Below are 13,263 nucleotides of genomic sequence, written 5' to 3' on the forward strand. Positions count from 1 at the left end.
GTGCATGCAACTTGGGCACCTAGAAGTCTTAATCACCTAATACAGGCATGCATTGCTCTTGTCCCATATTTACAGAAGGACATGTGCAAGTCTGAACTGTGTGCATGCAATACCTGATGTGTGGCATAATTAGGACATTTGTTTTTGGAAAGGTGGGCACACAAACAGTTGCACTTGTACATTTTGAAGCCATTTTTTCTTGTTTTACCCCTCTTGAGTTTGTCACTGTTGAGCTTATGTTCTATTTAAATCAATGCTCGTTTTTAATTGGTCATTTTAAAATTAAATTCTTGCTTTCTCTACTCTGAACTCTTTAGTCAAAGCCTTTGGGCTGCAATGAGGAGAGGACAGGGAAGTAATTCAAAACGGTATACAGAAGGGGATATATGCATTATTGTTGCATATCAAACATTTGAAACCTCTTTCTTAAGGAATTGGAATGAACACTGCATAAAGCTTTATGCATGAAATTAGCTCTTGAGTTCTTCTAGCAAAGCTGAGCAGCACTGTGTGTAAAGTGTAATGCTGTATACAGGGTCCATGCTTGTATCGGAATGAGGCAGAGGCTGCAATCTTGCATCTGAACATCAGTGGCAATGAAAATTTAGTTGACATCCCTCAGCTGCTTTAAAAACCACCACCCTTGATCCCAAAATATAGACTTTTAAAGGGACAACACTGTATAAAAACTTCAAGAAAGTGCATTTGAATGATAAAGGAGCAGATTGTGAGCCCCTTAAATCCTGTTCTACAGTATCTTATCTCTACAATTAGTTCTCATTGACTGATTTCTTAAGGAGTAAAGGACTACTCAGTATGACCAAGGGTATCAGAATTTGGCCCAGATTGAGCACATAGACATTTGAAAAACAGTCAGAAGCCAGTTCACTGTTAATGAAACACGTGGAAGGTACTGGTTCTGTGAATAAAGAAGTGCCCAGCGTTACATAGTTTTAAATTGCTATGTAGTGTTGCACTGTGCTATTAAACAGCTTAAGTCTTCCACTTCCGTGATGACTGCATTTTAGCAGTATCTGAAGTGCGTGTACTTTGAGCAGTGCTTTTAAATCCTTCTGGATGAGAGATGCAGTGTGTTTATAAAGCATTTTTATGATTAACTAATTCTTTCCGTAGCGTATAAATTATTATTAAAAACTGAAGTACAAATGTGTGGGAGTGAATTTACTAGCATATATGTTGCTGTATTCCATAGACTCTGTAATGTGCTTTGGCCAACACTGAGCTGCTTTGGTACTGCTCTGTTCAATCCTAATTGGCTATCAATTTGGATAATATGAAGCATCTGCTAGATTCATGCAAATGCTTCTTCAGATCATTTTAACGTTATTCTGCATACTTTTTCCAAATGGGGCAAATAAAAGGTTTGTGAAACAGACACAACGTATTAAACCATTTAGTACGGCTTTCCAGGTTTGCCTTTGCACAGTGTTGCGGTGTTTTTTGGGATGCTATGGAAATATCCATGGGCTTGATTCTCATTTACACAAAGGCCACTTTACACCATTCTGCCAGCAGAGCAGCTGACCTAAAAACCTTACTCAATCACCATTTTTTTTCCATGTGGCTACTGGCTATATTTTCTATTTCATTGGTAAGGAGTACAGAGCTGTGTAGGATGTTTAGCTGGGCTACAATTCTAGACATTAGGGGGGTTTTGTATTCTGTCTTGCAAGTGTTAATGAAGAAGCTGCTGCTCCTGTCCCCTCCCCAGGCACCCACATACCCCCGACAGTGCTATGACTTCCTGACCTACATCCTTCCCACATCTCCCCCATCCAGCCCTCCCCACCCCACCCCACCCGTCTCCACTTCCTCACTCATGCACAGGAAGGGAGCACTTTCTGGGAGGGCACTGCTCCTCTTGGCTCTGCCTTGTGGGGTGATCAGCCTCAGGCAACTTTGATTTGTAGACAGAAGGTTCCAGTTTTCCTGTCGTCTCTTCCCGTTTGGTTTCCCCAGTTCCCACAGGAACCTGGGAAGTAGGTTGTGCCCACCGTTTGCAACGGAAAAAAGCTCAAGATAACTGTAGGGGGGACAATACCCATTTGACGTCACTTCAACTTCTTCACTTCAGGTCAAGTCCTTTTGTTTCCCCTTGTAAGTAAAAGTAACATTGCCCCCCACCCCCCACTACACACACCCCTCTCTATATTTTGAGTGACACAAAGGCACTGTAGAATTCTGTATGTTGAAGGATCAGGGCTCAATCTGGCAAAGAGAGGGTCTTTCTTGATATGAATAGCCACAACATAAGGTCTGCTTGTGTGAGTAGTGAGTGCACCCCACTGTAACACGTCAGTTATTCTGGAGCAGGGCTGGCTCTTTGTTTGTCCATTAATAATTATCCTGTTTGCACAGATTGAAGGAGATGGATATGTGCATAGTTACCACCAGCTTTTTCTTGTGGAAGAGTTCCTGCATTTAGATAAACAGCTTGCCTCCCTCTCAGATTAGCTTTTTATTGGTAAATGTTGGTAAATGTCAAGTTCAGGGTTATTCACACAAACTGACAAAAAATATTTCCATTGATGATCATTGAAATTGACAGATAGGCAAAGAAAGAAAGTGAGAACTTACCAGCGTTTGACATAAGGATATTTGCTTTGTATATTTTAACACGTGCTGCTGGCACTTTATGTTTTAATGGCTGTAAAGCTTTAATTTTTTGAATCTCTACACTGCCATTAAATAATTATTGTCTGACACCTCCATGCCAAATTTCCCACAGTTGTGAAAATATAAATTGATCACAGAAAAAGATGCTTAAATCCCATAATTTTGCATAACTGAACATTTAAATAGATAAAATTGGAAAAAATGCTTAAAAATAAACATCAATATGATCTGCTGAAATTATAAAAATAAAATAAAAATTGAATTCTGCCAAGCCTAATTTTGGGTCTGGCTAAATAGAAGCAATAGTGTTAATGTGAACTCTCATTGCTCTGCTTGGCAAACGTTGGATAAAAACAACAATTCTCTGTTACCTTCAGCAGGCTTGTCAATGCACAATGAACTGGAATTGGAAACGCTCAGTGGTGTGGACCGCTTTCTCGGAGGGTCCGTCTACATCAGGGGTGGCCAACCTGTGGCTCCAGAGCCAGATGTGTCTCTTTGGAAGTTAATATGCGGCTCCTGGTATAGGCGCCAACTTTCCAAAGGGCCAGGGGGTGCTCACTGCTCAACCCCTGACTCTGCCACAGGCCCTGCCCCCACTCCATAGCTAGGTAGACATTGCAGCTTGGGCTGGAGCTCAGGCTCTGAAGCCTAGGGGTGGGGGTTGGCTCACAGTCCAAGCTCCAGCCTGAGCCCCCAGAAATCCAGCTCCCCTTGCCGCTCACCACTGGATTAGAATACCACCCGTTCTGCTGCCATGACGACTACCTCAGGCACCCCTCTCTGGGCAGCTTTTGTTATCTGAAGTAATTCATCTCCTTTAACATCCCCCCCCCCCGCCCCTTCCACCATAACACACTACGGACCAAGTTCTTCCCTTGGATACATGCATGAAATTCCTGCTGTATCCAGTGGCAGCCAGCTGCATGCATCCAAGGGCAGAATGACATTCCTCCGCTCCATTTCCACAGCTAGCTGGTGCATTTGTTCTACGTTGCTGCACACACTGTGACCGAGGTGTAAAATTAATGCTCCCCTTTGTTTTTCTTTTCAATCCTTAGTTATATCTGCAGGCCAGATTCACATGGAGAGGAGCCCGTCTGCTACGTCCCCTGCTGCAGTTTACCCTGATCATGATGGCATTTTACACAGGATTGTCCCGTGTATCTGACCACAAGCATCACCCTACAGATGTGCTGGCAGGATTTGCACAAGGAGCCCTGGTGGCTTACTGCATAGTGAGTGCCATCTCTTACTATTGCACTAATGACAGGGCAATCCTGGTAACTCTGGAGATGCTGGTGGGGCATAACCTGTGAGAGAGGCTATTGACCATGTTAGGGAATCCAGCCACTTTAGGGCAGCTGGGGCTGTTGAGAGTTAACATTTACATGGTGGATGGCTCTCTCAAGTGGGTTGCAGGGTAGAAGATGCAGCATAAACCAAATGACTCTCTAAAAATCTGTCTTTGTTGGGGGCATGGATGTTGCCCAGAGCAGGTAGGGAGTGCTGTGAGACGTGAGACAAAGAGGACTCAATCCTGCATCAGAGAACTGCTGCAATGCCACCTGGTTACTCCTGTGCAGCAGCTGCTCTGAGGCTTAAGAGCAGAGAGCGTCATTAGCAGGAGTATGGCTGTTAAGCTCCTGTGTCCTCAGCTGTGCACGTTCTCCACCCCCGAGCCCTTGCAAATAAGGGAGCAGGCATGCGGGCACTTGGCAATGCTTTGCAATGAGGACAGCTACACATAGTGCATCCCCCTACTTGGCACTACTGAGTAATGACACTGACAAATGCACCAGCCAAGGATTTGCAGGATCAAAGTCCATATGTAGAGAGTCTCATCTGTAAATGAGTCTCATATGTAAAACGTAAAGAATCTCATCTGAAACCCTAGTTATGTAAAACCCACACAGCATCTTAAGTGAAGCAGCTGAGTTCTGGTCTGCCCTGTCAGCATTAGGGTCAGTGTGTTCGCTGATTAGCAAGGATTCAATTATCAGTGGCCCTCTCCAATCCAAGCACATTATGAGTGCAGCTTAGGGAGGCTAATATGCAAACAGTGGTGGCAGTTTTTCCTTAAAGGTTAAACACTCCTTTGTTGATGCAAACTATGTTGCTTTTCAAACCTCTGCAGAGGATCTATACAGAATCAAAGATCCCAGAAGACTGTCTTGGAGGTGGGGAACATATATGTTCCCTTCAGAGTTAAACCAAAAAAATTCCCTGCCTGGGAATGTGGATCTTGGGTTTGTTCTTTTGATTGTAGTTGTTTTTTGTTTTGTTTTTTTATGTGGCAAAAAGGTTTGTGAGAAAATGGTTTACAAAAGCCATGATTGCTTGTCTGCCACTGCCTGGCTTGTTCTCATGCAATTTACTTTCCAAAGAGTGACCTGATTGCACAGTCCTTTAACTCAAAGTGACACATGTAAACGTTTAATGTAGGCAGAATGGGAGGCGCTGGCTCCGTGTAATGACGTGATTGTTTTCAGTGTAGTTATCTTGTTTAGAAACAAAGGGACTGGGGACTAAAGTAATTATGTGGCTTTAGAAACTCCTAAAACCAAGTTTTCAAAAGGTTACACACTTTTTATTTTGCTTGATCTGGAAGTAAAGTAAACCTTGAGGCAAGAAATAAAGTTCACTCGAGATTTTCAGGAGTGGAAAATAGGTTGCTTGTGCATTTTCCACTTAGTGATAAAATGCTAAACCTGAGCAAAAACCCAAACAAACGCTGTAATCTAATTGTTTAAAAAATGATTAACCCGTTTGGCTGTGGGAGTTGGGTTTTGCCATTGCCAAGTGCCAATGCACCATTATGGCTTAGTGTCAGCAAATCCTAAATGCCAGTGCCAAAGGGTTAACTGATGAAAGTCTTCCACATAGACCACTACTGTGTGTGACTTTCCTTCTTAAATTTGCCTCTTTTATGCATAGCAGGAGCAAAATCATTATGGTTCATATCTATCTTTTGTTCAAATCTCACGGTATTCCTCAAAGCCTTGGAAACCTTTTAATACCCTTAGCAGCCAATTAAAGAAACAACACCTCATTGTTGAAAGCTCTTGGAGCAAAAAGGTCTTGGGCAACCTTTGGAACAGTGAAGCAGGTTTTCTCAGTTCAGGTGCTTCATATGACATCATGTGGCTTAATGTCTAGATACTAACCATGTATGTAGTCAGACTGGTTTTTTATGTGTGCATTTCCTAAGCCACATATTCTTCTTCTTGACACTTTTTTAAAGCTTTGTCACAAGTAGAGGGGGAAAAGAATATGCACAACAACATGATAAAAGGATGAAACACGATATTGATCTAAGTAGTGGGTTCTGAAAGACAATAGAGGTCCAGATGCTAGGGACAGACATTCGTACATTTCCTGTCTAGTGACAAGTTGCAAATCTGGTGGTCTCCTCCCTGACCCTTTAACAGATGGCAAATTGTACTGGGCCAGGAGGAGGGTGAGAATGTTGCTCCCATAGGCTGATTTTCCTGTGACGAAGTAAATCAACATAGGAAGCAGCTGCCTCATTATTTCACAAACAGGCCTGGTCTTTCCCTTCGAGCTCAGGGCACACCCATTCTACTCACCGCTCTTTTGTATGCCTCCATTCCTTGCCCGGATGTGGAGGGGGCACTGATCATTCATTGCCCTGTTCCTACTGCCTGGAAACGATACAAGGGGTTTCCAATGGGATTCAAACCCAACCCCCTGTCACATGTTTGTCCAGGTGCAAATGACAGCTAAAATATTCTTGGAACCCTGAACTCACTTGTTTAAAAAATGAGGGCTAGGGTTAATATTTGCCCACTATGGGCCTACATTTCTTCCCTTCTTTTGGGGGAGATGGTTGGGGGCCCCCTTAGCCGTAAGAGCCAAGGGCCCTAACAAGCTGCTAGGCTGTTGCCACTGTGAAGTCACTCCAGGGCTCCCTGCAGCTGGAATCAGGGCAGTGGTGTAGGAATAAGCAACCTTCCCACCTCCTGCCAAATTAAAGTGTCAATGTCAGAGGAACGGCTCACATGAGTAAAGGACCCAGGATCAGGCTTTCTCTAAATCCTACCTTAGACCTTCTCTTGTAAGCAGTAGGCTTTTGTTTTCATAATAGAATTCACTAGCTTCCCGTTCCATCCTATGCCTAGCGTCAGACTCACCCCGAATTAATAGCCCTAGATCCTAGAAATTTGCTACCACATCTATTACGTCTACCACTATGTCCCAGAACAGCTCAGAGATCACAGGGTTGCATCTCTCCTACCACCCTGCAGCTTCAGGGTCAGCTCTCATTGGCTGGCTGCACAACTTCCCTGCACTCCCACGCCAAGCTCTCCACTTTCTCTTCCTCCCTCTCCTGCCCAGCTGCTAACTGCTTGTAGGCTAGCAGTCAGCCACTCTTCAAAGGTTGTCTCCCCACCCCTTACCACTATGGCCTTGTCTATACTAAGGTGGGACAAGAAAAGCTCCTGATCATTGCATCAAGTGTAGAATTTGTTGTTTGTTAGGTTCGCTCTCTGGGCTGGATGCTGTGCAGCAGCATCTTGCTATTAACAGCTCTGCTCCACAGAGTGGGGCGAGGAATAAGTACTCTGTCATAAGCCACAGCTGAAACCTTGAGGTCTCCACAGTCCTAATGCATCACATCCCCTCCTATGAAAGAGGACTTAGGCCTGGGAGCTCCCAACTCACTTCCTTATGCTCCCCGCCAGATCCGAGCCCCCCTCTCACTTCCACATCAACCTAATGACCCCTCCCGCCCCCAGGATTCTGCTATACCTTTGTAAAACAGATTTCAGGCCAGTTCTGAAAGCTGGAAACTCACTGGAACCAGTGAGGCAGGGGCAAGATTTGCCTTGAAATGAATTGCTAGTTAATATCAGCCATTACAAGTTACAGTTCTTTGTCTTGCCCTTTGTCTTGCCCTTATTGAGCTAATCAGCCCACAGAACAATAAACTCCTGCTTGTCATGGAACCCTTTTTGGAGATGCACACTGAGTCATTTCCCCTTCACTTGACTCGGGCTTTCTCTCTGTTACATTACATTACATTATCACTCCTTACTACACTACATTGTGTCAGAGAGGGGTGACTCAAAATCATTTCTTACGGCACTCAGCCTGAAGAACAGCCTTCCGCTGTGACTCAAGAACTGTGTCGCAGGCTGTTGATATTAAAAGGCCATTAAGTGCAGTAGTAATCATGCCGTACTTCTCCGTGGAAGCCAGTTGTGTGTTTCATCTCCAAGAGTTACCAAAGCTAAAAGTTGTAGCAGACACATTTGTCCTTCCTGGCCTGAAATAACAAACGCAAGACGTTCGTGTCAAGCACTTCCAGCTGGTGAAACATTTTTACTTGGTTCCAACGTGAGATATGATGAGAATTTCCGAAAATCAAAATAGCACTATAAGCAGATTAATACGTATCACATAGTTTACATGAGTGGAAACATTTAAACAGACAAGATACCTTTTGGTGTCAACTCATAAAAGTCATATTAGTTTGTTTACTATTGTGTATCAGAGTATGGATTTCTTTAATATGATGAAAAGAAATGGGATTATTAAGTGGAAATATAAGATACTGACTTAGTTTGTATAGTACAATCCCAGTTCTCTGCTGTCAATTTTTTTTTTTTTTTATGGGTGGAAAGCACCTTCTACAGGAAATGGAACAAATCCAAGTAAAAACTTTGCACATTTATTAGCCTTTTTTAGTGTTAAACAGTTCAAGCATTAGGAGGATTTAGCACACTGTTTTGACCCTAAAAGATCATGTTTCAGGATTCCTATAAGTGTGTAATAGCCTCAAGCCATGCTAGAGAGAAATACAGTTTAAAGGGGAATTAAAACTACTACCAAGTATTTGAATTAAACCCTCAAAAGCAACAAACTGCAGAGTAAAGGCTAAAAAACAACCAACCATAGGATAATACTCTATCCATAACTGACATTTATAAAATAAAGCCACATTCAATATAATCCCCATCTGCCTCTTGCATGCCACCTACCTCCTCCCACAAATTGATTTGTCATTAATTTCTTGATGTAGAAGTTGGACACTTTTCTGATTGAATCCAATGATAGGTGGCAGGCATGTGAAAGAAATGGCAACAAAATTACTCCAAAACAGCTGGTTTATTTTATTTTATTTTATTTTATTTTATTTTATTTTATTTTATTTTATTTTTTGAGTACTAACAACCAAAAAAAGAAAAATATTTTACAGCAATGCATTCTCTCGTCAGGATATTCTGAGCGTGGTTTTTGTTTGTTTTAGAAAGGACTCATCCAAATCTCTGTTTTTGTGGGTGCAATTTTACCCCCTCAGTTTACTGTAGCACAAATGCTAGCATTTATTTGTCTAATCGGCAGATATGTGGGCACAGATAGTTAGCTAGACATCTGAATGTCAGCATTTTCACTCAAGGAAAAAATACTTTTTTTAAATGTTGGGCCTCTTATGCTTTTCTGCTGAAGACAAATATTTATGGATAAGTCATAAAACTTGAAAAGTGAAGGATTCAGACCCCCAGATTCTCAGTTTTAGATGTAGCAATAAATTGTCATTTCAGATCAGGCCAGTTGTTCATATAACCTGGTTTCCTGTCTCCAATAGTAGCTTAGAAAAGAGGTGGAGGTGGAAAAGGAATATTCCTGCTGAATAGTGCATCTGGACAGCTGTATGATGGGGAAGGGAGTGAAAGGAAAATGCCTTCCTGTCTTCACCAATAAACCACCCTGAAACATGTGGCTCAATAACCCTTGTACGTGGACTAGCTAATATCATTGTGTAGTCTAGTCTTATTCAGTAAGCATTTTATCCCTTTTCCATTTGAGTGTGTTAAATCAAACACTGCAGTAGGAAGAGATACAAACACATTTATAATTTGAAGGCTGCCATCCTATCAGCTTGATTGGAATTTAGGAATGTAGGACTTGCTATACCAGATCAGTGCACTAGTCCATCCAATCCAGTATCCTGTCTGCACCAGATGCTTTAGAAACCCCATAATGGACCATTAAAAAAGGATAACCTTTCCTTAAGGGAAGCTTAACCCCACACAGCCAATGTTTGGTTTATGCTTGGAACTAATAAGCTTCTGTGGAAGCTTGTGGAATCCCCATCACTGGAGGTTTTTAAGAACAAGTTGAACAAACACCTCTCAGGGATGGTCTAGGCATACTTGGTTCTGCCTCAGCATAGGGGGCTGGACTTGATGACCTCTTGAGGTCCTTTCCAGCCCTGCATTGCTATGATTCTGCAAACATTAAAATACCAAGTATCATTCGCCCTATCACTTTGACTATAGTAAAATGCCATGCGTTATCTATGGACAGCTGTCAAATTTCAGTGTCAAAATAAGTTTCAGCTCAGCTGGTAAATTCTGACTCACAGACTTATCAAAAGTGGGGCAGTGAAGTAGCCTGGGTGCTTGTTGGCATGTGTGTTCACCAGTCACTGATGTTTGTTTTTGTTTTTTTGTTTTGTTATCAAACTTCTGGTGTAAATAACAAAGATGAGTCCTCTCTGTATTTTGCTGTTTACGGAGAGTTACACGGTCTGACTGTTTCCCCTTCTGGCTTCAGGTTTAAGTTTAGTAAGGGAGAAAGTGCAGCAGTCATGCTGGACTGATAAGGGTTAGGCCATGGCTGCCAAGGAGGAAATGAAGGTTTCCTCCCAGTACTTTGTTTCTTATTGTGTTTCTGCCTCCCTAAATTGTCAAACACTGGCCTTTTCACATCCGGCAGCGTGGTTACTTCATTGGGTATTCAGGAATATCTCCTCCTTCCGTTGGACTCTGACTGCTAGACAGTCATCCGGACTAAACGTTAATTTTGTAGCTCATGTGTCATGAGAAAAGGGGAAAGCAGAGAATATCAAGCAGCCCCGATTCATTACAGATAGTGTCATTTGTAGAGTAGTTTTAACTTTAGGGCTTTTAATTGCCCATCAGAGACCGTTTTAAGTCAGTGGGGCTATTTGTGTGAGTCAGGCAAGCAGGATTTAAACTTTGGGAGGGGGGGTTCTTTGAGTCTAGAATGTTGATCATTATTATTATTATTTATTTGTATTACTGTAGTGCCTAGGAGGCCTATGTCTGGACCAGGACCCTGTTGTGCTAGGTGCTGTACAAACACAGAACAAAAAGATGGTCCCTGCTCCAAGGAACTCTCTTTATTTCTGAGCTTTCAAGCCTAAGCTGTGGAGTTGTGTGTTTATCAATTTATTTATAGCATATAAATGCAATCATTTATTAATGCCCACAACAGTTCATATTGAGCCATTATCCGTTAACCTCCCAACACCCTATGTGGCTTGTAGTCAAGAATTGTACATGCCTATGCCACAGCTAGGAAAACAGCCCTACGTAGGCTAAGGGCCCAATCTTACAAAGTGCTAAGTACTCCTATTGCCCCAGTGGGAGCTGAGGATGCTCAGTACCTTCTGAGACCAGACCCTGCGTCTAAAGACACACGGTGAGGTGGTGTCAAAGCTGGGAATTCCTAGGTCCCAGTCCTGTGGTCAGTCATTTGCTAACACAAAGAATTTGATTGCAGTAAAATAGAACATGAATACTCTCTCACTGATAACCTATCAAATAGTGTGTGAGTAAATGTCGCGACATTGATTTCTAAATTATGTTTACAGGTGTTTTATGTGTCAGACCTCTTCAAACCCAAGATGAAGACCTCCCTGCCTCCTCCTCCAATCCGGAAAGATATCCTTTCACCTGTGGACATCATTGAACGGAATAATCACCACAATATGGTGTAGACCTTTGCAACCCTCCTCCCTCCACAATCCTTCCCCCTCCCCCCCCTTTTTTTTTTTTTTTTTTGCAAAAATGACTGCTGACAGCAACTACCTGCTGCTCTCAAATCTCATCAGACAGTAGAATGTAGGGAGAGACTTTCTTGCCCGACTAATAAGGTCTTACTCTCTGGCCTTTTCACTTGCAACATTTGCATGAAATGGGTGTTGTTCAACTAAGTCAAAAGCAACAATGAGAAAAACAAACAAACAGCGATGCCGGAATTCTGGATGTGCAATTGGTTGAGTGTTCATGTTGTAGTGAACCCAAATTGTTCATAGCATAATGAACACTAAATGATTATGTAAAGCCGGCCATCTTAGCTTTTACTATGAAGATTTCCAATGCCGGTAAGAAAAACTCAAAACTAAATTATATAGCACTGTATACAAGAAACAGCACTGATTCAAGATTTGGGACTGGTTTCTAAGTGTCACCGCTCTTTTCTCCTCCCCTCCTCTTTGTAATATTGCTTTGTTTCACTCCGTTCCATACTGTGATGTTGGTTCAGAAGAAGCTTGCCCAGTCAGAAATGTAAGAAGGGTGCCTGGTCATATTACACAAACTTAACCCTCCCCCCCCCCCCCCCCAACAATCTAAGGTGTTTCCACAACAAACTGAGCATGAGTGAATCTGTTATCCACTTAGAAGCCAAATCTTTTCATTTACACTACGTACCTGGTGACATTAGTACTGTACGAGGCATCAAGCCTACACAAAATTGACAAATGGCCTAATTTTTAAAAAGGCTCCCTTCACTACTTCTGGCCCTGATAAATTGCAGAAGGATTTTCTGTGTTAATGCTGCCACCTTTGGGAGTTCACGTCATGTCAGTTGTTAGTGGTTGATCTTGTTGAAGATATGTTAGCACTATGAATTTGGGATTGAGTCCCAGGGAACATTGATTCTGCAGTTTTAGGACGGGCTGCTGGGTGGAACGTCCTAGCCTGGATTTCAAACAGTTTTGAGCATTCCCTCATCTTCTCTGTTTAGGGTCTTGTTATAAGCCATTCAATAGACATTAGGCCAAATTCTGATCTCCGTTACATCGGTAGTGCATCAAGAGTGTGTAAAAGAGAGCAGAATCTTGCCTACTTCTCCTAGCTTTTTGGCTTTCTGTTGGAAGTTAAAGACAAATATTGAAGATCTATCTTAAAACTTTGAAAAAACGCTAAATGGAAAAGGGATCATGGAAACCACGTGGAATGGCCATTTGCACATCTATATTACACAATCCGTCCTATCATTTCAGCTATAGCAAGCTATGATTTTTTATATATAAATATTATATAAATAATGTATAAAACATTAAAAATTAACTATGTAAAATATTATTTCTGAAACAATTTTTTAGATATATCCACTATGATTATAAACTGTGTCTTGACCTGTGTTATTTACATTTTGCTGCTTAAAAAAGCATTGAATTAATTTTTTTTTGTAGTCGACTAAAATATTGTAGGTCTGTGGTAGTAATATTTTAATGAAAATAACTACAACTAGAGACAATTGTATAAAAAAATCATATTAAATTGTCTGTATTTTTGTAATGTTTCATTTTGTAAAGAGAAGAATATTCAAAGACTTTTGTAGAATACAAAATTGAAGTTTGTATCTGCGAAATTATTGCTGTATAAATGTGCTTTTTAAATAAAAGCTCATAACATAACTAAATATCCTATTTTAACCATGTTCTGCATTTGTGTTGTTCTTAGATTAATCTGAATAAAATGCACTGGGGTGGTATATGTGAGGCTTTACACTGCACTGGGTAAATGTTGCATATATCTGTTCCAGGCTCAAAAAAGCCCTGAA

General features: G+C 41.7%; 1 protein-coding gene across 2 annotated transcripts in view; it reads left to right on the top strand.

Moving 5' to 3' along the window:
* The window catches only part of PLPP3 (phospholipid phosphatase 3), a 64,300-nt gene extending 51,250 nt beyond the window's left edge, over positions 1-13,050 (top strand). Inside the window, exons 5-6 of one of the 2 annotated variants that reach the window (XM_073357588.2) lie at positions 3,699-3,875; positions 11,285-13,049. In XM_073357588.2, the coding sequence (XP_073213689.1) occupies positions 3,699-3,875; positions 11,285-11,410 (303 nt within the window). In that variant the 3' untranslated portion in view covers positions 11,411-13,049. Of the gene's footprint in view, positions 1-3,698; positions 3,876-11,284 lie in introns of both variants that reach the window. The other variant, XM_073357589.2, reaches the window with a different exon arrangement.
* The last annotated feature ends 213 nt before the right edge of the window (positions 13,051-13,263 follow it).

Source organism: Lepidochelys kempii, chromosome 8 (genome assembly GCF_965140285.1).
Source record: "Lepidochelys kempii isolate rLepKem1 chromosome 8, rLepKem1.hap1, whole genome shotgun sequence".
Lineage (NCBI taxonomy): Eukaryota > Metazoa > Chordata > Testudines > Cheloniidae > Lepidochelys > Lepidochelys kempii.